A 25,382-nucleotide genomic window follows, 5' to 3' on the forward strand; every position below is an offset into this window, starting at 1 on the left:
AATTGAATGCAAGGCTCCATTAAATATTCTACTAAATATATAAGGAATATTGCCTCCTGGTGCTTTCATCTCCCGCTCCTCACATGCACCCTTTTGGAGATTTTTTTTCACTGACTACAGATTTGGCATCCCTTAAACCTTACTGATCAGGGTGAGCTGGAGAACTGGCCTCCCAATACAACTTCAGACCACAACTGGATCAGAATCCATTTTGACTACTACTACTATTGCCATCATCCAGACACTGCCCAGATTAAGACCCATAAACGTTAGAACAGTATCAAAATCCATCTGGGCCTCAGAGGTAGAAAATTAAAGATAATCAAAGCTTCCTGACATAACCAGACCCTGAGAATATCTTTCAAGCTCAGCAGTAATAACTTTGGGTATATGCTAAGAATGCTTTTGTTGATTTATTTCTACAACTTTTTAGTGTGGGGATTCTTTTTTCTGTCATAGACACCTATGGCAATCTGGTGAAGCCTATGGACCTCTTCTCAGAACAATGGATTCTTACGATGAATTTTTATTTTATTATCTCTTCCTTTCATTCCCCTCAATTGAACAATTAAAAAAAAAAAGAAACCAGAAAACAAAACCCTTATAATATGTATGACCTACCAAAATAAATTCCCCTATTGGCCATGGATAAAAGTGTATATATCTAACAGAATGTTTTTAAATGCATAAACTAAAATACATAGTATTACAAAAGAAACCCAATATATTGAAATATAGATGCATTTTTTCTCCTCATCCAAATTCATGGACTTCTTGATATCTATCCATGCCACCCCAGGTTAAGAACTGCTTTAGAGACACTTAACTGCCATATATTAAAGAGGACGAACACAGAAAAGGGTATAAAAAGAAGAATCTTTGGGGAGCATCTCCAGATTTTCATCTGAGGTGGGAAGGATCTCACAAGGGAAGGAAAACAAACTCACAATACCTGCTTCTACGACATGATCCATTGTTGGAAATCTTTTGAACACAGCTGTGCTCACTGAGCGGAAGATAAGCAAGGAAGTTAAATTGACATAGCGCATGAGTGTTCTTCTGAGTAAACGCCCATGTTCATCTCTTCCATGAACGCTGCTGGAAATCAGGAACATCAGCCTGTCTGGCCAAGGCAGATTGACAAACTGGTTCCACCACCGGTTTACCACCAGAGTTACATAAAACCCTAAAGAATAAGAATGTTGAAGTAATTTTTCTTTCCTTGAAAGTATAATTTACATGGATGCATTTTAGTGGAATTTGGCCCCCTATGGGGTAGAGAGAAGTTACCCCGTTCCTTTATAATATTGCCCTATAGGAAATGTAAAATATACATTATGGCTCGTACCAAGTGGAACCTGGTAAGTGTTTATTAGATTCGAGATAAAGACTGCAAAACAGACAGTTAGTGAACAGAAAGCACTGAGATTAATACCTCAAACTTGTCCAATGTTAATTTTAGCAAAAGCACGTTTGAAGGTGAAATTCTTATGCGTGATGGTAACTTCTTATTGCAAGCAGTTGCTTTTTGGACATGCCTCTCAGCTTGGTAACACTTCCATGCATAGACATCTGTGTCATCCTAATGGAGACAGCTGGGTGGCTTCATTCTGCATGTAACCTATACTTACCAAGCACAAAGGTTACTGGAATTTGTTCAGCATATCTGTCACAGTAAATTGATAATTTTTCAAAGTAACGTTTTTGGGCTCCTGTAAGTAACAATCTGGAGCAAAAATAAAATGCACATCCCTTTATGATATTGTACTTTTGCACCTGCTCTGCATGTGATATTAAGTGCAAACAACTAAGCAAAAAAAAATTTTTTTGGCAGCAACCAGGAACAAAGAAAGGAAATGTACCTGAGCTGACAGGTGGGTCTTTAAACATTGTAATTGCTTAATATTTCAAGCAGTAAAATTGTTACAGTCATAAAAGATTATTGATTATTAAATATAGGGTTTTAATAAACACCCATCTAATAAAATCAAAACTTTATGTTTTGATTGTTTTCTATAATGGCTCCAACTAATACAGATTGATATGTTAGCTTTGAAGTGAGGCAATTCTCCCCCAATTCACTAGGGATATTTCTACATGAATGAAATAATTTATACCTATTAGAATGACTATTAAAGTGAGTTTCGAATTATTTATTGTAAAGTTAAATTTTATTTTGGAGACCTCCAAAAAGCAGATAAGAATTAGAAAAAACTGGTATTTTTAGATTCATGAAGATCAATTGAAAATGATATTACTGTAGCTTTGATCTAACCTTAAGTGTATTTGACTGAGTATATTTTCTCTTAATTTGACTTATTTGTTAAGCCTACATTTATTTAAATGCTCATTAATGTTATTCATATTATGGAAACAGAGTATAGGTTCTATTCTGAAAGAAAACTGATTTCTAGAAAGACTTATTTGTGAACATGTCTCATCCTCCCCTATTAAAGTATGAGCTCCTTAAGGTAGGAGCTGGGCCCCACTCATTTTTGTATTTTTCTGAATGACCTGTCTACTGCTTTGCACATAGTAGATGTACAGTAAACTTCAAATTAAATTTAAGTAGTTTAATACAGATTATGAAATAAACACCTACATATGCAAAGGATAATCTACAGAAGTCAACTAGGAGAGCCACATTAAGGAAGAACAATCCAAAAAGGACCATAATTAAGAAGTTGTTCAGTTTAAGATAATGGAAATTTGCAACTTGGGCAAAGGATACAGGAACCACTTTGGAGGACAAGAGGTAAAGAGGTAATAATCAGTGGCCAATAAGTAAACTGAGAAATGGGGACACAAAAAGAAGAGTGAATTGGGTGAGTGAATTTCTGCCTTGGATTAAGAGGAAGAACTTTGTGAGATACAGACTGTTTCCACAGGGTCACTTAGAAAGACCACTTAGGCCAATGATTATAATCAGATTGGTTCTGTATACTTTGGTTTACTCATGTATAGAAATAGACAAAGAGGATTTACAATTGGCTCACCAATGCATCTATCTAGGTATCTATGTATCTATCTATGTATCTATGTGTCTATCTATGTATCTATCTATCTATCTATCTATCTATCTATCTATCTATCACTATTCATCCATTCTTTCTGTTATGTGTAGTTTATCACAGGACTGAAAGACAGAAAGCTTTGGAGGAAATAACTGCGAAGGACTTCAGATCTTATCTAGTCGTAGCTGTCTGAATTAAGAAAGAAAAATGAGCAAATCTATGAAGTATGGTTTTGTTTACAAATCTGTCTATTGCCAAGTGTAGTCATTTCTCATTTTAGGTAATCCTTCAATTTTTTTTTAAACTAGGGCCATCATTAATGAGTAAATAAGAATCTTCTTAATATTTTCTTACAGCTATGTTTTGATTTCTCAAATCTGGTAAACCATGGGAAGATGACATATTTAGAGAGTGTATTCAAATACTAACATTGCTAGTCAACATATAAGGGGTTCATTTAACAAAACAGGAAGCATGGAGTCATGGGAACAGTCCTGCACTTGGCATCCAAAGACCTAGATTTCAATTCTGTCACTTAATATGTAACTATGGGGAAGTCATTTCATACCTTTTATCTTTTGTCTCACTTGTAAAAATCTTACTTGAATTGGAAGAGCTCTAAATTTCCGTCCAGCCCTAAAATTCCATGATTGGATTACTCCAAAAATTTAATAGAAGACTAAATCAGGAATTTTCTAATTGTTCTTTGTTGCTGTTGTGGACGTTAGCTATTTTTAGAAAGAACACATTGTACTAGGTATGGATTCGGGAAGACCTGAGTCCCAAATCTGACCTCAACCACTTACTAGCTATGTGATCTTAGGCAAGTTGCACTGAACCCCCATTTGCCTTAGTTTCCTCATCTGTAAAATGGGAACAATAATATCATTTATCTCTCAGGGTCATTGTGAGGATCAAATGAGATAACATTTGCGAAGAACTTAGTAACAGTGCCTGCCACATAGTAAGCCCTGTATAAATATTAGCTATTATTATTTAATATCATTCTGTGGGATGTGTTAAGTATTGGAGTTAAGCCCTTTGGGGGCAAAAGCTCTTTCAAGCTTTTAAGAGGGATGTCATTATCATTAACACCAGCAGCCAATTCATGTTAATGAAAACAAACTAGTATGAAAACTCTTCTGGATTGGTTTCGTGTTCCCTCAATATTCTGAAAGTTCAGTTTATGACATACATGAATCATCACAATACAATAAAACATGATGTAAAACAATTGTTATGAATTTTGGGAAAACTTTCCTTTTCAAATATAAATGACATTTTGTCAGTTACCCTTAAATCCAATTTAGAGTTCGTGTTGGTTTGTGGTAAAACACCTTCTCCTATTTTTGACCCCAACTGAAAATATTGACTAAGAGTTAAATTCACATTTTGAGTAGAGAGCTTTTAGTGATTATAAAGAGAATTCCTTGTGGAAAAAAATAAATAAGAATTTGTCTATATGAAGAGAAAGAATGAAGAACAGACTGTAAAACAATAAAAACATAGAATCATAGAATGTTAGACTTGAAAGGAAACTTATTGACCAGCTAGTATAATCCATACCTGAGAAATAACCCCTTCTCCCATATGACTGGTAAGTGGCCATCTAACCTCAGCTTGAAGACTCCAAAAGAACAAATCCATTATTTTCCAAGGTAGCCTATTGCACTTTTGTAGAGGTCTAATAGTTTGGAAGCTTTTCCTTAAATTTGTCTCTTTGCAACTTTTACCCACTGGTCCAGGTTCTTTCCTCTAGAGGCAAGTAAAACAAGGCTAACCCCTCTTTTACATGACAACCTTTTAGATATTTGAAAACAGTCATCATATCCCCGGGGCCTTCTCTTCTCCAAGCAAACAGACCCTTTTCCTTCAATAGGTTTTAATAAGACATGGACTGAAGACCTTTCACCTCCCTGTATTTTCAGGATACAGCTCTCATTATTCTGCTTCTCTATTAAGAAATATATGGCAAACTGATACTAACCTTTTGAATACAAATCTTCACAGTAGTTTGAATGAAATCTAGCAAAGCTCCATTTAGATAGGGTTACAATTTCAGTCAGAATCTATTTTTCAGCAATGGACTTATTTCTAGGTAGGATTCAGACTCAGTTTGGTTGACCAGTCAGCCAGCATAAACTATTTGATGTTTTACAAAATCTGTATCTGCTCTTGTGAACTTAATCTTGCCACAACCTGGAGCTCCATTGTGAAGAAGAACTTACTATGGGCTTTATACCTAGCTCCAGATTCTACAGTCTGGGGCATTTAAAAAATTTTTTTTTTCAGTAACTGTATTCCAATATAAAAGATTTCCTTTGTAACCCCTTGTAATTGCTGGGAGCCAGCAATGAATATTATTTTATTTAGGGCATTTAATTAATCATATTAATTAATATATTTAATTAATTAAATTTATGTAATGCATTTAAAAACATTACTCTAGAAATGGGTCCATAGGTGTCTTCAGACTGCCAAAAGAGTCTATGACACAGAAAAGATTAAGAAACTCTGCTCTAGAGGAAAGATTACTTGGCCAGATAGGGATTTCAGTCTTAGGCCTCTTGATAAGGAATAAAGAATGCTACTATTCAGTAACATGGTAATCATTTACTACCTATCACAGTACCAGCTCAGTGCTAACTGGTATTTGGGCATCAATTAGTTGGTGGCATGCCAGTTTGTTTCTAGCCTTTGCTATCCACATAATTGTTTAGTCTATACCATGGCATAAATTTCCCATGATCTGCCTATAGTGACATTTCTGAACATGGCATATACTTGATAATTATCAGCTAATTATTGGGCTGATATTAGAACCATCTGGACATGATGGCTAGCATATACTTAACATTCTAAACAGCATTAGGTATCAATTCAAGTAACTTGGCTGGAGAAAGAGAGGACATAAAAAGAACACATGCAGTAGGGTAAGTCATGTCTCTATATATAAAGCAAAGTCAACCAGCAGCCAAAAGGGCTCCAGTGATTGAGAGTATACCTTTGTGTAATGTTGAGGCATGCAAAAATATTGTAAAAGTACCTGTACATCATACTTATTGCCGTGTAAAGAATAGCAAAGGCAATAAACTCCCTGTAAAGCAGTTTGTAGATACTGCCTCTCCACTTGAGGAGTAATCTATGAAATCCAAAAAAGGTAGCGTTTGCTACCTTACTGGAGTAAGTGACAGTCATCCTTCGAATAATGGGTTTCTGGAAGACCAAAAAGGAAAAACCACTGGTTACAAAAACATGTGGTAGACAGGACTTGTGCTTTATTTTAAGGGAAATCCAAGCCATTAGGCAAAAATCCTTGATTCATGAGATATGGAGATTAAGGAATGAACTCTAATGTCCCTTCAAGGACTAAATCTATGATTCTGTGATCTTATAACCACTGAACATGAATGACAAACTCCTATTATTTATGGATTTTTAAAACTGAATATTAGCTTTAATAAGAAAACATTTAAGCTAGGGGCAGCTTGTTAGCACAGTGAATAGAGAGCCAGACCTAGAGTCAGAAGATTCATCTTCCTGAGTTCAAATCCAACCTTAGTAGCTGTGTGGCCCTGGGCAAATTACTTTTACTCTGTTTGCTTCAGTTTCCTCATCTGTAAAATGAGCTGGACAAGGAAATGGCAAACCACTTCAGGATCTTTGCCAAGAAAACCCAAATGGGATCACAAAGAGTCTGCCATGACTGATGATGACTGAACCACAATAGGTAAACTATCCTAGTTGTTTCTACATCATTTTCTGAGCTTTTTTCTTCTCATGGATTTTTCAAGATTCTGGTGCTTTATTACAGTCACTCTGTTCATTAGTATTTTGGTCCTCCTTCACTCTCTCAAGAGAACTCTCAGTATTTTTTTTTAACAACAGGATTTCTCCAAATCTTTAATATGAATGGAGTGGAAAGGACTCCCTGGAATCAGTTCTATTAGGGACCAATTCTCCCAAAGCCTTTCAAAGCTTTGTGTCTAATATACACAGAATTAATTATTAGTTACGTTAAACAATACATATTTGGTTGAAGGAAACAAGTGACATTATAAGTAGACTCAAGTGAGTTACTATATGGAGATACTGCCCTCTACCATATGTTTTCTTTATACCATGGGTAAGTTTAGCAGACTGGACATACTACATTGATCTGAAAATTCAAGGATGGATACTCAACATTTATAGGCAAAGTATTATCCAGAATCAATTCATTTACTTGTGACTTGACTTGTACATTTGAGATACACAGGGAGAATTAAGTCACTTATAAGAAACCTGTGCATTTCTTCCTTGAACTCAGGAGAAAGAATGCAAGTGACTTGTGAGAATTCCACATACAGATTTTTTTTCTTGATCATTTTAGCTTGGCCATGGATATTTGGGATTTATCTCTCTGGCAAGCGCTTATCTCAGAAGATGTAAGTCACCTTCACTCTTGAACACTTAAAAATGCGATTTGGATCATGGGATCATAGATTTAGAGCTTGGTCATCATCTAGAAGTTGGCAGAAGTTACAGAGTTGGCAACTGAGACCCACAAAGATTGAAATGACTTGATCAAGGTCACAGACTATAAGTAGAAAAACCAAGATTTAAACCCAGGTCCTCTGACTACCAAACCAACTCTTTTTCCACTGCATTCCTGGAATGCAGTGATGTTAGGTTTTCCTGCCATCAAATTCTCTATCAGATGCATAGAGATTGGTGGTCTTTTGAGGATGGGTAAAAAAAGGCAGGAGAATTGTTTAGTGTGTTAAGAGCTGGGATGACCATCGAACCTTCTTTTGGTAGCTATCTGCTTGAACAACCACATCCAGTGATGCAGGTAGCCCCAAAACAAATACAAAAAGTCATGGCTATAGCCTCAAAGAAGTCTAGCTTTCAAAAGGTCATACAGAATTCCAGACATTCAAATATCAAGGTTAGTTGTTTTTTTTTGTGTGTGTGGTCGTTTTATAAGTGCTACAACAAGGCTAATACAAACATGAAAAGTCTACTCAACCTCTAATATGCAACATATTCAGAACAGAACGATGTGAAGACAGTTTTTAAATCTTGGTTGTCAGAAGAAGGATAACGGGCATGATTGCTCTTTGTAAGCTAAGACCTTCTCTAGCAAAATCTACTGAGCCTAAAATCACAGACAGCAAAGAACACTTGGATCTGTCACACAAAATTAAAGCCCATTTCACAAATGTTAACTAAAAAACATCAGACTGATGTCTGATTTTGGGGTCATGGCAAGAAGCCTTTATGTACCAGTTTGCCTATCTTTGTTATTTAATGCAAGAGATGATTGGTGGTACTACATTTGTATTTATGTTTGCTGTTAAATTAAAACTACAGGTTATACAGAGCTGCTAATATGCCTAGTGGAGGGGATTTCTGCACTGGGAGTTTCCCACAGAGATGTAATCACACGTCTGTGTGTGTGTGTGTGTGTGTGTGTATGTGTCTGTATATCTATATCTATACGTACATATATGCATGTGTAGCTAGCTAACTAGCTAGCTAGACAGACAGACAAATGGACAGATGGATGAATAGACAGAGAGAGAGAGAGATGGATGGATGGATGGATGGATAGATGGATGGATAGAGATCATAGAGTTAGAGTTGGACAGGACCTTGGAGATGATCTATGGATCTCAGAAGCTATCTAGTCCAACACCCTCCTCTTACAGATGAGGAAACTGAGGACTAGGGAAGTTAAGTGACTTGTCCAAGGTCACACAGATAGTAGGTAGCAAAGGCTGAAACTGAACAAATATTACTAATAAGAAATGGGGATCTTTGGTGTAAACACATTACATAATGATGGATGTCATGCCATAAATCTCATGACATTTTGTACTATAAACACCTTTTGTATCTGCATTTGCATCCTTGTTAGTGAATATGGCTTAAAGGGCCACTATTATTCTTATAAGAACATAACAAAATAAAATTTTTTTATAATTTGCAAGAGTGGAATAAACAATTATTCCTCAACTAGCCACCATACCTGCCCTTCTGTTATTTTCTTCTCTACTTCACCTCTGTCTGAAAGAGCAAGATTAGATAGAGATCAGATAAGTGCACTGGGTACATATTGTACACACTAACCTGTTTCTTTGGTTTGGCACTCCAAACAGGAAAGAAATTCCTCTAACTCCAAGTTCCTCTGGGAAAAGGCTTCCTTAAGTCAGAGTTGTGGATTTTTATGTGACCCCCAGTCTATCCCCAGTCCAGATTTTGCGTTCTGCTCAGTGCTCACTGAGTGGACTGACAAGCACAGGGGTTAAAATGTTTTTTTCCACATTCAGAGGACTGTTTATGCCAAGGGCCCACTGATGTCAGTTCTCATTGGCACCAGGCAGCAAGCAGCAGCTGCTGATTTGGCTCTTTTCTAATCTATAATTATAACTCCACCTGCCACCCAAGGCAGCCCTCAGAATGAGTCTGCAGTCGTAGGGAGAATGTCCAGCAGCCTTCCTCAGTTGTCTTAAAAGGAGTACTCATTTTTCCTAAGGGCTTAAGGACAACAAGTCTCCAGCTACTAAAGAGAGAATCAAGATGTACCTTGGGTGATTTGTGTGGAGAATCATGGCCTGTGAAGCCTGTAAGCTGGGGGGCAGATGAGTCTCTTATAAGCAGAATGGAGCTTTCTTCTGAGAGTTCCTTCACTCCCTCTCTCAGGCACAAAGGTACTGAGGATGGCTTGTTATTATGGACAACAGCTATCTACATGTGTGTCTCTGTGTGTGGTGGGTGGAGTGAATAGGTCAGAATTATAGCATGTGATGGTTGGGTGGATGATAGGGGAAAGAATATCACTGCCTGGGCAGGACATCTATTACCTTAGATGGGAATTTTTTGGTAAACTTTCCTCGTGAAATCATAAAAATTTCTTGGTCTTTCAGAATATTTCCTTTTGGTTGAGTAGGACCCTCACACTGTCCAACAACCCCTCCCTCTGAGTTGTTCTGGCATGAGGATATTAATTAAATAACAGGGCAGATTATTATAGCATGAAGGAAATTTTCAGTTGCTCTGTTTATAACTACATACTAAACATTGTACCTGAAACTTGAAATTAAAAATTCTTTTTTTATTATGAACTTCCTTCCCTCCCTCCTTTTTTCCTTCTTTCTTTCCTTCCCTCCTACCTGCCTGCCTTCCTTTTGTATAATTCAAATTTAGCATGGTAATTCCAACACTGTCCTGCTGGTCTGTATCCCCTTTTGAACTTCCTTCTGCTCTCTTCTGTTTTTTTTAATAATTCATGGACGTTCTTTTCTTCCTTTTCTTTCACATCGCTATCACTACCATTCCAATTCTGCTCTTTCCCATAAATAAAACAAAAACCTTCCCATGACACACAAAACAAATCCAAACAAACAAATGAAAGTATATATTTCATTTTGTACCTCTAATCCACCACCTGTGTGCAAAGAGGTGGGAGACATGGTTTATCATTACATTTCTGGAATAGAGTTGGTTATTGAATTGAGCACAGTTCTTAAGTTTTTCACAGTCATTTTCTTTACAGTACTATAAATTGTTTTCATTGTCCTATGCACATCAATCTGTATCAGTTCATGTAAATATTCCTGGGTTTCCCTTTAATCTATTCCTTTCATCATTTCTTATAGCCCAATATAATTGCATAGCATCCTTGTACCATAACTTATTTAGCCATTTTCTAATTGATAGGCTCTTACTTTGCTTTGTGTCAATTCACGATTGTTCCAGCTTAAATATATGCTGCTATTTGTATATTTTGGGAAGTTATGGCAGCTAAAAGTAGGACTCTAGTGAAAAGAACAACTGAATTTGGCAATTTAAACCTACGTTTAAATCTCAGCTCTGTTACTACCTGTGCCATAATAGGGAAATCATTCAAATTCTGTATTCTTTATCTGCAAGATAATGTAATTGAATTAGTTGGACTCTAAGGTTCTTTCCAACCATAACTCCTTGATTCCGCCATGTAGCAAGCTTTATAGTAAGTGCTAAAGTGAATCAAATACATTTTTACGTGTAACAGCATCGTTTTTAGTCAAAGGGAAATGTAACAAAGGACCAAAATATTTCTCTGGTTTTTATGTAGTGATCACAAAACATAATTAGCTTTTCATGGAAGGAGAATAAATGTCATAGTAATGAAGAGTTAAGTAGCAAGCCTGAAATATAGCAACCTGTTTTAGTAAATCTCAGACTTTACAAGATAGAAACTCCTGGGATGCTCTGTCCATTTTTCCACTTGTAATCCCAGTGAATTTTGGTGCAGTAAGACATATGAAGATGTCTTGGACAGATATAAGTAGATGAGTGGGCAGCTCTAAGTCAGGTCTTGTCTGTTATTCTCTGGTAGTGATGGTGGATGGTGCTTGTGGGTCAAGAAAGTTATGGACACCTGGTTCTTTTGTAAATGGAGTTTTCGTGTTAATCTAGCCTGCAGGGCTGTTCTGTGAAATGACTAATTAATGATAACAGAGGGCATTAAAAATGTAAAATGCTTAATAATAATGAGACTGCTTGAACAAACTTCTATTATCTTGAACAAACCCTGAGGAGAGAGGGTGTTCTTTAACAGCTCCTGAAAGATAGTCCTTGGAAATAGACTTGCCAATAACCGTCATTGCCATAATTTCTTATAAAAACCTAACAAATACCAAATCTTTTTTTTCTAAAGAGATCATTTTCATTTTTTGAGGGAGATCTGTTTCATCCTATAAAAATGCTAGGCAAACCACAGAATATATCCTTCCAGAAAAAGCATTTCCACGTATTATATTATCTTTTATCCTTTTGTATTTTTTACAGACACTAGAAATGTTTTAGACATGATATGGTTTTGACCAAATCTATTTTGAACCCTCCTAGAAAAGACTTTTAATGCCATCCCATCTTCAGTGATAGCACTGTTCATAAAATAAATCAATACAATAGTTCAAAGTAAAACAATTAGGAGGGGACGACATTTTATGGTGGTGACGATGCCTTTTGTCTATGACTGTAGAGTATATTCACTGATAGGACTTTCTTTTCAAAGCCCACACCTAGGGAATCAATCTGTTGCAAATTGCTATTGTCTTTTCTACCATGTTTTGGTCTACCAACGTATTTTATTCTAGGGGTTCTTCCTGCTTATGGCCAGTTTATTTAAGTATGACAAATTTATATGAATCTGAAACCATGAATCTCTTAGAAAGAACCTCAGAGATCATATTGACCAACTGCCTGAAGATGAAGATGGAGGAGGAAGGTGTCGATCCCATGTTCTCTTTGAAAGTTATATCTCCCAGAAGTTTGAGTATTTATTCAACAGCTTCTGCATATCAAGTGTGAAAGGAAGTAAGGAAGGAATAAACATTTATTAAGTGCCAGGCACCAGGCTAAGCACTTTACAAGTATTATTTCAGGATAATACTTTTGCAGTAGGATGAGATAATGGATTTTATAATGGAAGTGATGGATCTGGGGATAGAAAAAGAGAAGGCTTTTTTCTAAACTGCATCTAGATTCAGACTTAGACTGTAGATAGACTTCAGAGGGTCTGTGGACTTGGAAGGGAAACAATCACATCTTTATTTTCACTAACTTTTGACATTTTCTTATATTAGCCATTCAAAAATATTTTTCTAAAAAAGAATTCATTGCTTCACCAGTTCAACAAAGGGATCCATATCATTAAAAACAAAAGGTTAAGATTACCTCAGCTAAGTGGTGAACATTATTATGAAGATGGTTTTGACTTCATAAACTCCCTTCAAGGGTCTCAGAGACCCCCAGAAGTCTGTAGACTATACTTTGGGAACTGCTGCTCTAAGACTATAAATTACACATACATTGATAGAGGTAGCTTCCGCACAAGAGGTTTTCTACTTTGATGAAATCACAAATCTGGACTAAAAAACAAAAACAGAAAAAAAGAAAAACCTTATAGAATGTAACTGTTTTGTGGTCATTTATTTTTAGGGCAATTTTTGTATACTGCACTTCCTCTAATGCTCTATCAGAATATTCCTTTCATTCATGCTGATTTTAGCCTTTCAACAACAATTTTATTCTGGTTACTTAGAGGATATTGGAATTTCCAGGTTTTTTTATAGAAGACCCAGGTTTGGAAGAGATTTATTAATAGCTGATCACCATCAGGTCCAATGATTTGATATTTGTTGTCTGTTTCATATATGGTCCTTTGATTTCTTTAATGAGACTGGAACCCCATTGAAGGCAGGGACCATGTCTTATGCTTTTTTGTCCTAAACTGGCACCTGGCAGAGTGTGAAACATAAAGTAAGTACTCAATAAATGATGTATTAAGAAAAATGATATGGCAATTCAATTCTGTCATTAAAATGACTGGATATATTACTCAAGTTTTTCTCACCAAACCTTAATACAGCAGAGATGAACTAGGCTGCTAAATTATTAAACCAAAAATTTTTTTAGAAAAGAAAAAAATTGTTTTCTACTAAGGACTTTGTTTTTAGTCACACAGAGAACTTTGAATCTCCAAAGTAGGGAGACTACATTAAGAATTTTCTCACAATTGAGGTTCTATATGCACAGAAGGAGAGGTTTTTATTGGCTTAGTTCCTATTCTCTCCTTTTATCTACAACCTGCCAAACTCAATAGGACAGAAATGCAGTCAGTTTCTTTTTGAAGGCTACTTTCTCAAGTGGAAGATCCAGAAATTTAATTCTCTTTCAAAGATAAAAGCTTAGATTTTGGAGTCTTATTACTGTAAGGATATTCTGAATTGTACAATTATATGACATTGTACAAAGAAACAATGCCTTAACACATTCCAGATAACCAAAGAAAACGGCAAAGACAGCATAGTATTCATGGGTCTGCCTAAATCTACAAAGAAAGTCCAGAAAATTCTGGGAATTTATTCAGGTAGAATGGTCATGAAGTTCTCTTGCTTCAGCAGAGTCAAGGACATAAGAGGCACCATGATAACTGATATTCCTGAGCTGAGAAAAGGGAAGAGGTTGAAAAATGATAACATGCCACGTCATTAAGGTAAATGGAGACAGAAACACATTTTTTTTTTTCTGCTAGTGGAAAAATAAAAGATGACTTCCGTGTAAACGAAGACATGTTAAACAAAACAACCCACAAGCCAGACCTGAATAAAGAACAGAGAAAGGTTTTGTTAACTAGGTGAGGCCCGCAATCTTTCTCAAGATGACACTATAGGAACTCAACTGGCTCATTATAGTTTCTACTTGTGGAGTTTGCTCTGTGCAAAAGCTTAATTGCAATGACTCAGAATGGATCCTAGAGAATAAGTGATTAAATACTTTCTATTTCTCCCCAGAAAGGTGAGAAGTCTATTGGGTATTTGTCAGTTGGTTCTGCTTAGCTGTTTCTCTTGTTACACAAAAGGGTTCAAACAAATTGTCATGTGTAAATGTATAACTCCACTTTCAACCAAGCTGATGAGGGGAATCCCTGTCCCATATGCTGTCTGAAGAAAGTGATTTTGGATAGGAGAGGAGATTGTAGACACAGCTCCTTCATGATTGTGTGAAGAACAAAGTTGGTTTGAAAACTTTGTAGAAGAGACATTCTTACTTCTTCACGTTGACTTTGAAAGGCACTTATGGTGCCTGATTTACTTGGGTACCAAAACCAGACATGTATATATAGAGAGACAGACTTTTGAAACAGCAGACATATAGAAGAACCCACTTTCTGGTCTTTCCTAGTTCCGCTTTAGCTTCTTTCCCAACCCCGTGCTCCTAGTGGCTGGCACCTCTTCCCGCAAATTACATTCATTTTATTTGATATTTATTTAACATATTCTTAATTATATGTAGTGTCTCCTTCAGAGCTGTTTACCCAACTAGACAGTCACACTCAAATGTTAATTCTCCAGAGAGCTACGAATGACTGCTGTCTTTTAGATCCTAGGGGTAGTTCTAAAAAGCTAGGTTTTCTGTCACTCAGAAGTCCCCACAAGTGAGCTTCCTATTGATTATCAACCAGTAGATTTTAGCAAGGGTATTTACTAAGATAATATAGTAAGAACAATCAGAACAAAATATTCCCACCTACCCACCCCCAACTAGGGGCATAATCTCCCCTTGCATGCATAAGGTCAATGGAGAGAGTAGGTTCAAACTTAAAACACTAAAGTAGTGAGTCACACACATAGGGAACATTGGTAGGAAAGGGTTACCTCACAAATTGTGGTACCAAGAGTTCTTTTCTTCCTTTGTGGAGTTTTCATGAAATCCCCCTAAGGTGTGACTTTCTTCAGGGTCTTTATACAGTCTATAAGTGGGACTTTCTCTATCACAAAGGGTTATACTCCCCGAAGCTTCTTACTCTTTTAGGTTTATATGATGAGGCTGGGAGGTGAGAAAGTGAACTTCCAAGGCATTCTTATGTCTGATGTAAAGCACGCAGAAAGAAATCTCTCTCCCTTCATATTTTTTTAAATAACATTTTCTAGAATTTTCCTTTGTCCTTACTACAGTCTTCTATGTCATACATATTCATATGCATCTTAGACTGTATCCCTCCATTGGACTGGAAGCTTAGGAGAGCAGAGACTGAGTTATTTTTTTTTTGAGTCTTGGGCACTTAGGATAGTGTCTAGCACATAATTAGTCAGTCACTAAACATTTATTAGACACCTACTATATGCTGGGCATTGCTCTAAGTGCTTTACAAATATTACCTGATAGAAAGCGCTGAATAATTTTGTTAAATTGTGGGATATGTAAGGTAAAAGATAACAATTAGTCTTTCTCTTACTCAGTAAAAATATTAATATTGTACATTTAGCATAAACACCAACATGACAATTTACAATATTTGAAAACTGACAGAAGCAAAGACAAGTGGCCCCTTTTCCCTTCCTGTTTACTTCTCTAGAGCATCTATTTGGCACAGGATATGACTGCCTCACTGCAAGTGATAACTGGCAAAAGTACTGACCAGCCCTGACCTGATATAACCCTGCACGTTACTCGCCAACAAATGCTGTGAATATTTTTTTTTGATGGTGATGATTTTTCTACTCAGCTTCCATGGAGCACTCTGGGATACCTGAGGGTTTTTCTGCCTTTAGATATGATTCCTATAAAAGATGAACAAAGCATAGCGATCCTAAATTCTCATATCAGATTAACTGAATATGAAATGAATTCAGTGTAGGCAGCATAGTATAGACTAGCTGGGTTCCTTAACTTGAAGTCTATGAACTTTTTATTTAGTCTTGATACCTCTTCTTCAATGTATTTTATTTCCCTTGTCATTTTCTGTATTTTATTTTAATGCTTTAAAAAATATTATTTTGAGAAGGGGTCCATAGGTTTCATCAGATTGCCAAAGAGTCTGTAAAGAAAGAAAGATTATGAATTCTTGGTAGAGGGGAAAGATATCTGTCTTAGAGTTTGAATACCTGGATTTAAAAACTGTCTGTTACCTTGGACAAATCACTTCCTCTTCTGTAAAACTGACATAATGTTACACTACCTAAAACTGAGATGATTAGCCTTCAACATAGTTTCTCCCATGCATATATCAATATCAGTCAAGAATTCTTGAATATATAATAACAGAGACAACTATTCAATGAATCTCTGATTATTACTATCAACTAAAACATCAAAAAAGACAGATATATATACACACACACTCAGCAAGTAACATTTGCTACTTACTATCTTGGGGGATGTCCAGTTTTGAGTCTAAATGAAGAAGGATTTCCCATAATTAGGTTCCCTAGATATTTCTGTCAGTGATGTGCTAATTATATCAATTCCCAGAACACTACAGAGTTTCCTAAATTCTATCCATAATGACTCAAAGGAATTCAGCCCAACTATTCACGCAGTAAGTGGATCATTAATGCCTGTTGTCTAGACTTTGACACAAAACTGGTTGAACATCCCACCAAGCTGATCACATTACCAAGGGAAAACTAGGCAGGAAAAGAAGCATAGAGAATGTCATTTGAGAGCTGTAACCAGACAAGAAGGTAGACTGGACACATAGCAAGAGCAAGTGACAACTAATGAACAGCCCAAGATGAAATGTCAAGAGATCGAGAGCAAGCCCCCAGATATTTCCTAGATCCCTAATGGAGGATTTATAGCAGAATATGACAAGAGTTGCACATCTAGCTCAAAATGGCTCATGAGAGTTGATTGTTAAATTTTCAGTGTGAGCATATATACCTCAGAAATCACCAATACTACAAATCAGGGCTTGACTTATTGTTTTGTTGATTATGTCCATTTAAGAAAGTAATGGAGAAAATGTTCATAATTCAGTTTAAACTTAAAAATTGTTGTGTGTACGTTTTCTTCTCTAAAGAGCTTGTTGTTAAACACTTACCAGCATGCCACTGGTTATCATTTATAAGTAATTTAATATATTATGAAAGACTCAACCTTCAAGACTATTATGATAAAGTCTGAGGAAATTGTCTCTTACTATCATTAAGTAAGATAATGATAATGTCTATACCTTGGTATATCAAGGTATAGACAGTATAGCAATGCTGCTTTTTAATACAAAGAGATTGAAATCCACTGGATTTGGAGCCAGAAGGTTTAGGTTCAGATTCTTGTATTTACTATCTGTGTGACTCAAGTCATCTAAATTTATAAGCCTTGGTTTCCCTATCTGTAAAATGAGGGGACCGTGTTAGATGTCTTTTAAGGTGTTCCAAACTATATAATAAATGCTTTCAATTCCAAACAGTAGGATTTGAGAAAAGAGGGGCAGATAAGAATGAAGCTAGGTTAGTACAAAGAAATGGCTGAAAAGATTGGGTAAATCATGAATGCTACCAAAGTTTTAAAAAATTAATAGTCCTCATTTTATCCATGCAACTAGAAGACTTGGAGTCATAAAAATATGTTATTGATGGAGGCTAGGTATACACTTTGGTGCTGCTGAAGCCATAGCTGCCATACCAGCTTTATGTCTCTGCATTTAAAAATTTACAGAAAAATGTTGTCCATTAACTGAGTAATTGATCAGCAAGGTACATATGGTATATATTTTATCTATCAGAGGGCACTATTACAAGCCAAGTGGTTATGTCAGAGTACCTAGTACAAATGTACTGGCTTTTCCAAATGCCAAATTATGTGCACTGCTCACCAGGGAGTGCTTGTGCATGAACTTTCAGACTACTTCTAATCCTATTGTTCCAAGCTGTCTAGGAATTTGTGGTGTAGCTCTACTGATCTTAATTCAATATTGACATAGAGGTATGGAAAAACAAAAGGGGAAAATTTCAGAATTTTAAAATTATGGAGATCTCAATGTGATTCTTCAAGTGATTCTACACCTCTTGAGTTTCAGATATCTTTTCTTGGTCAACTTCAAGTAGTTCCACTCCTCCTGAATTTTGGATATCTTTTCTTGGTCAACTAGCCTCATTTGGAAGATTGGCCTTTTAGAGACGACATGATTTTATTAAAACACAATATAGTGAACAATTGTATAAGAGCTATCACATAACAAAATGGTGAAGAAACTACCTTACCCCATCTTGAGGAGGCACTTCACCCAAGGATCTACTCCAGCAACTTCTCTATTACCAGTAGATGTAGAATGAATGATGGAAGGGGATTGTACATTTACAACTTACTGGGATTGCCTCTGCAAATAATTAGAAGAAACAGGGAAGCACTGGGTTTTGGGATCAGTCTCCTAATGTGACTTCACCACTGACTGAGGTTTCACAGCCACCCTAGTGTGTCTCCTGGTACCATTCTGTTGCTCCTTCACTACTCCCTGGGCAGTGAATGCCTTGATGCCTTCTTCACTCCAGGTCCCTTCCTTCCCTACTGAACCTCTCCAGAATTGTTTCAGCTCTTTTGTGGTTGTTATTGTTGCATTCTGATCAGATTGCAGTAGCAACAGTAGACTCAGGAATAAATAACAAAGTGGATATACAACCTCTTATTCTGAGAATGGCAAGGAAAGAAAAATGGCTCAGAATGACAGTCTCTTCAAGGGCAAAGAGATGTAACTTGGGGACTCTGGACAATGGATGACTATACATTTCCTAGCTTTCCAGTTGTTCTTTTGATCCATTTTTTCTAGTTAACTTCTGGGAGGTATTAGAAATTCTTGTTACATGTGTTCAGTCCCTAGCTTCTGTTCCTGAGGAATAGGAAATTTAGAGTTAAGCTCACCTGGTAAAATTCAAATAGGCAGCTTTGGGATAGCGCTAAACAAAGGGTTCATCCATTACCTTCTTTACCAATTCTGGTACGTGTTGTGTGTGGGCTCTGGAGCCTGTAAGGCATGACTTCAGAAGGCCATAGACAGAGGTGTTGTGAGGTTTAAGTAAAATGATGGATGTGAACCTTAAAGTGCTATACAAATGCCAATTATTCTTATAAGAATAAAAATTATTCTTCTTATCATAGTAGTAGCAGCAACAGCAGCGGCAGTACTAGTAATAGTAGTAGTAGCAGTAGTAGTATAACAATGGTAGTAGTAGTAGTGGTGGTGCTGGTGGTGGTGGTGGTAATGTAAAGTCACAGGCCTCCAGTCTGATGATGACTTCCTTCCTGAACCTTCTGCTGTCTTCCTGCTGAACTCAAGCAATGTTTATAGAGCAATATAAGGATGTACTGGTAAATGTTTAACAACTGAGCTGGAGGAAAGGAAGTAGGCACATATACTTTTAAGTTCAATCATCCGCATTATTAATATTGTGTTATGTCTAGACAATCAACAAAATATTAAATCAAGCCCTGATTTGTAGTGATTCACATTTTTTTGAGGTGTAAATGCTTACAAAGAAATTTTAATAATCAGCCGGTGGGAAATATAAATTTTGAGGAGATAGAGAGAACAGGGATATTTTATGTCAACTCAATAAATACCCCTTTTTAAAAGCAAATTAAGTGTGACTGTTATTAATTGAGAATCAATGGAAGGAAGGAAGTCAATGGGGACTTGTGAGTTATAGCCTTAGGAAACCAAACCCCAGGCCCTGAGAATCCCTTAGAGCCTCTGTGGATCCAGCTGGCCAGTGGGAGTAGGCTTTGGGAGTGTAGCTCCAGACCATAGGCTATAACAGAAAAAAAAAAATTCTACTTACACATATCCCTTATGTTAATTTCAGTAATACATTATGGTTAACTTCCTATTTAATCTTCCTTTTCTTGAAAAATACACTTTCCCTTTTACCATAATCTCAAATGTCTATCAGCCACATTGCTGTCTTTGGTAACTACTACAAGAGAAGCTTCCAGATAAGTCAATGTGACTTTGCTAATCTCTCAGAACTATAAGATTTGACTTTCTTAAATGGCCACAGGCTATGAACTTACCAAGCCAGTAGTTTCTATTCAGTTTCCTTCTGATGAAACCTGCATGCCTGGTTCATCAGGCATGTGCAAACAAATGAGAGAATGGCAGGCCAGTCCTTTGTTCCTAGTTTGCTTTAAGTATCAAATATGGAAATGAAAATATGTTGAGAATGAGTATTCTGGATAAGAGATTGACCTAATCATGTTTTCAACCAGGCAACTCAAAACAATGTTTTTATTATGTAGACCATCCAGAATACTTTAAGGCACTCCCCACCCCCACCCCTTTTAACCAGCTTTAGTGTTCTGGAAAAATGTGTCAGGCACTTAGGAGATTTGCCACAAAATAGTTGTATGACTTTGGGAGAACTATTTAATTAAGTCTTGGTCATCTCATATGTAAAATTTAGGGCTTGCTCTATTTCTTTGTATGGGAGGGTAAAGTGGATGGAAATGAGACAATGATTAGGACAATTACTGGAATGGAGGGAAAACTCCTTCCTGGGGAAAGATATTTAGGTTCTAGATAAAGATTTTAGTAAGTGTAAATCAGAGACTAAACTGGTTGGTCATTGTTGGTGGTGCAGTGGATAGAGGGCCTGGGGTCAGGAAGACTCCAGTTTAAATCTGGCTCCAGACACTTACCAGCTATGTGACCTTGGGCAAATCACTTAAACCTATTTGCCCCAGTTTCCTCATATTTAAAATGAGCTGGAGAAAAAAAATGGCAAAGCACTCCAGTATCTTTGCCAAGAAAACCCCAAATGGGATCACAAAGAACTAAAACAATTGAACAGCAACATATGTAAAATTTAAGGGGTTGTCCTATTTCTCTGGATGAGATGACAAGGTAGATGGATATGAGTCAATGAGTAAGTAGAACAATTACTAGGACTGAGGGAAACCTTCCTGAGGAAAGGTATGTAGGTTCCAGATAAGGATCTGAGTAAGTATAAATCACTGGCTAGATTGGGTAAGGAAACTAGAATTTCTTGGGAAAGTCTAAATGCAAAGGGGTTGAGAAAGAAGCAGGAAGTGAAAGTCCAGAGGAAAGATTTCAAATTAGTGTGATCTGCATGGAATCAGGAGGACTTTTTTTGTTTCCTGCAACTCAACTCTTGGGCAAAGCCAGAATTTGACCTCAGGTTTGTCAATTCCAAATCCAGTGGTCTCTCTACTGCTCAAAGATTCTTATCCTTCCAAGTTCAGAAACTATGAATTGTAAATTCTAAGATTATCTTTGTCTTTTGCTTTATAAATGATAGTTATTGGTATTTCTGTATCACTGTAGCTGGCATGTGTACTGGCAAGTGGTCATGGCCAGCTCTGGATTCTCTGCTGCTTAGGGTTTTGTTGGCAAATTATGTAATCACAGGTATGGACCAAAATATGTAATACTATATCTTTTCATCTAGACTTGTGATTTCTATCACGTTGGTTGGTTGGTTGGTTGTTGTCTGTTTTCAGAAAGGACCAAAATGGCAACACTATGTTGGAGTCAAAGTACAGTGTATCCAGCTGTGACTGATCAGACCAATACAATCTTGGAAGACTCTACCACAGATTGGGCACAAATAGTCCACATGAACTTATATATGGAACTTTTAAAGGGTGAACTCCCTCTACAAATATAGACTGGCTACTTGTCAAGTAGCCCAGATTTTTGTCTCAGACAACAAAAAGTAAAGTAACCTGCCTAGTAGCCGCGATAACAATCGTTAACCTTTATATAGCATCTAAGCACTTTATGAATGTCTCATTTGATCTGTACAACAGCTGTGGGAGGTATTATTTCCATTTTACAGATGAGGAAACTGAAACAACAAAGCCCAAGGTCACCCAGATAGTAAGTGTCTTGGGTCAAATATGAACCCAAGTCTTCTTGATTCCAGGCCCTGCACTCTATCTGCTATGCTATCTAGTTACTTATCACAGGATTTGGCAGGACCAGAACTAGCACCAAAATCACCCAGCAAGTATGCGTAAGAAGGAAGACTTGAATCCAGGTTTTCCTGATTTCAAGGTTTCCTTGCTCTCTACCATTCCATGTGACCTCTCATAATGGTCATAGCATAGTGGAGTAAGAACCAGATTTGGAGAAAGAGGACATGAGGTCAAAATTCACCTGTGTGACCACTTGAGCAAGTCACTTATCTAACTCTCTGGATCTCAGTTTCCTCATCTGTAAAGTGAAAGGATTAGACTGGATTGACCCTTCTAGTTTTAAATCTATGACCTAGTAAATTATTAGCTTCCAATGCATACTATAAAAGCCAGTGAAGTGATTCCAACTATTAGGAAGTCAATACAATTCTCCATTTTTCTGAAATCTGTTAAGTTAAAGAAAAAAAAGTCATGTTTTGGGTGGTGTGAAACTTCTCTCTTCTGAGGCTTTCTTTGTCGTCTTGGCCAGTCCCACTCCCCTTTTGCTTAGTCAAAATGTTTGAAATTCCTTTCCTCTAAGAAATATTTACCTTGAATCTCAGCAAGTGTTGATAATAACCTGAAACTCTAAAGTCTCCAAAGGTTACTGGATACCTGATGGTGTTGAATTTCCATTTCCCAGCAATACAATGAGAGATTCAGGTTACCTGCAGGAAGGAATTGAACTGCTCTATGGTGACTTTCACTTTCTGCTGACTGGCAAAAAGTGGATATATTTATTATTAGAGTTTGATATAAGGATTATTTAAATTAAAAGAAAAACAACCCAGCTTGAGTGTACATACACTTCTGAGGGTAAATGAATCATTCCCACTCACAGTAAGACATAATTTATTATAATTAATAAAGTGGTGAGCTGCCTAAAGAGAAAACTGATTAGCAGATGCTATTTTTGTAGCTCTGACATAGCTTATGATCCTTGGCTCATTTTTGGTTGATGGTTCAGAGCCCTACTAGGATGACACTTGACTTTTCTCTGCCATAGCCCTAGGGATTCAATTCAACAAGTATGTGCAACATACTATGTTAGGGTTGGGGATGCAAGGATAAAAACAAGGTGCAGATTCTACACTCAAGGAGCGTACAGCCTTGTTTGGGGATGAGAGCTGTAGGCAAACGATTCCATAGAAGCTATAATATGATAAACAGAATATTCTTTCAGGGCCAGAGCTGTGAGGAGGGCAGGGGGAATGGGGCACACACACACAAAATCATGCCACCAAAAGTGGTGAGGCGTAGCTAAGTGGTACAGTGGATAGAGTGCTGGACCTGGAATCAAGAAGTCCCATCTTCCTGAGTTCAAATCCAGCCTCAGACACTTATTAGCTGTGTGATCTTGGGCAAGTTACTTAACCCTGTTTGTTTCAGTTTCATCATCTGTAAAATGAGTTGGAGAAAGAAATGGAAAATTGTTCCAATATCTTTGCCAAGAAAATCTCAAATGGGCTCATGAAGAGTTGGACACAACTGAAGCGACTGAACAACAGTAAAACCAAAATTTAGGATTTACTAAAAAAAATTCTTATAGTTATTAGAAGCACTTCGATGGCATAGTGGATAGAGTGCTGAGCCTGGAGTCAGAAAGATTTGAGTTCACATGCAGTCTCACCCACGTTCTAGCTGTGTGACCCTGAGCAAGTCACTTTACCTCTGTGTGCCTCAGGTTCTTTAACTGTAAAACGGGGATAATAACAGCATCCACCTCACAGTCAATAAACATTTATTGAGCACCTAGGCTCAATATGCTAGGCATTGTGCTAAGCATTGGGGATACAAAAAGAGGAAAAAGGCAGTCCATGCAATCAAGGAGATTACAATCTAATGGAGGTGACAACAACAAACAAGTATGTCTGAACAAATTATATACAGGATAAATAGAAAATAATTAAGAAGGGAATTAAGAGGGGTTGGGCAAGGCTTCCTATAAAATATGGGATTTTAGTTGGGATTTAAAAAAAGCTAAGGAAGCCAGTAGGGAAAATAAGGAGGGAAAGCATTGCAAGCATGGGACGCAGACCTGGAGCCAAGGGATGGAATGTTTTATTCATGGACCAGCAAGGAGACCAGTATCATTGGATTGGAGTGTATGCAAGCAGTGAGTAAGGTATAAGAGGACTGCAAAGGTAGGAGGGGGCTAGGTTATGAAGGTCATTGAAAACCAAACAAAAGGAGCACCACCCCTGGAGTCAGGAGGACCTGAGTTCAAATGTGGCCTTAGACACTTGAGACTTACTAGCTGTGTGACTTTGGGCAAGTCACTGAACCCCAACTGCCTTGCCTTCCCCTCTCCAAAAAAAAAAAAATAATAATAAAAGGAAGGAAGGAAAAAAGAAAGAAAGAAAAGAAAACCAAGCAGAAGATTTTTCATTTGATCCTAGAGCTGACCAGGAACCACTGGAGTTTACTGAATACCATAGGGACATAGTCAGACCTGTGCTTTAGGAAAATCACTTTGGTGATTCAATGGAGGATGGCTTGCAGTAAAGACAGACTTGAGGCTGGCAGACCCAACAGCAGCTATTGCAGGAATCAAGGCTTGAAGTGATGAGAGCCTTCACTAGAGTAGGGGCAGTATCAGAGGAGAGAAGGGAAGCATGTCTGAGAGATGTTACAGAGGTAAGACCAGCAGGCCTCAGCAACAGCTTGGATGCGGAGATAGTGAGGAATGCAGAATGACTTCTAGGTTGCAAGCCTGAGGGATTAGGAGGATGGTGTTATCTTTGCTGTAATTGGGAAGATGGGATCAGGGAGGATTTAGCGAGAAAGATTTTTGTTTAGAAAATGTTGCATTTTAGACGTCTATTTTACATCTGATTCTACACGATGGAAAAGCAGCTGGAGGTGAGGGATTGGAAGACAGCAGAAAGGTCGGGACTGGGTAAGTAGAATTTGAGAATAGACATGGTAATTATATCCTTGGGTACTGATGAGCTCACCATGTGAAACTGTATGGTGGGAGAAGAGAAAAGCACCCAGGTCAGAGCCCTGACGGACACCTAGGGGTTAGAGTTAGAGACTGAGATCTGGAGGAGGATCCAGCATGGGAGACTGAGGAGGGGCCACATAGGTAGGAGGAGAACCAGAAGTGCTGGCTTCTCCAAAATAAGTCCTGGGATATCA

At 37.2% G+C, this 25,382-nt stretch overlaps 1 protein-coding gene across 1 annotated transcript in view; it reads right to left on the bottom strand.

Moving 5' to 3' along the window:
* Window positions 1-6,212, bottom strand: part of BEST3 (bestrophin 3) — a 46,510-nt gene extending 40,298 nt beyond the window's left edge. Inside the window, exons 1-3 of the mRNA XM_072655359.1 lie at window positions 6,061-6,212; window positions 1,632-1,726; window positions 953-1,186 (exon numbers count right to left, since the gene is read on the bottom strand). Coding sequence (XP_072511460.1) covers window positions 953-1,186; window positions 1,632-1,726; window positions 6,061-6,212 — 481 coding nt within the window. The remainder of the gene's footprint in view (window positions 1-952; window positions 1,187-1,631; window positions 1,727-6,060) is intronic.
* Between the last annotated feature and the right edge of the window lie 19,170 nt (window positions 6,213-25,382).

Source organism: Notamacropus eugenii, chromosome 3 (genome assembly GCF_028372415.1).
Source record: "Notamacropus eugenii isolate mMacEug1 chromosome 3, mMacEug1.pri_v2, whole genome shotgun sequence".
Taxonomy (NCBI): domain Eukaryota; kingdom Metazoa; phylum Chordata; class Mammalia; order Diprotodontia; family Macropodidae; genus Notamacropus; species Notamacropus eugenii.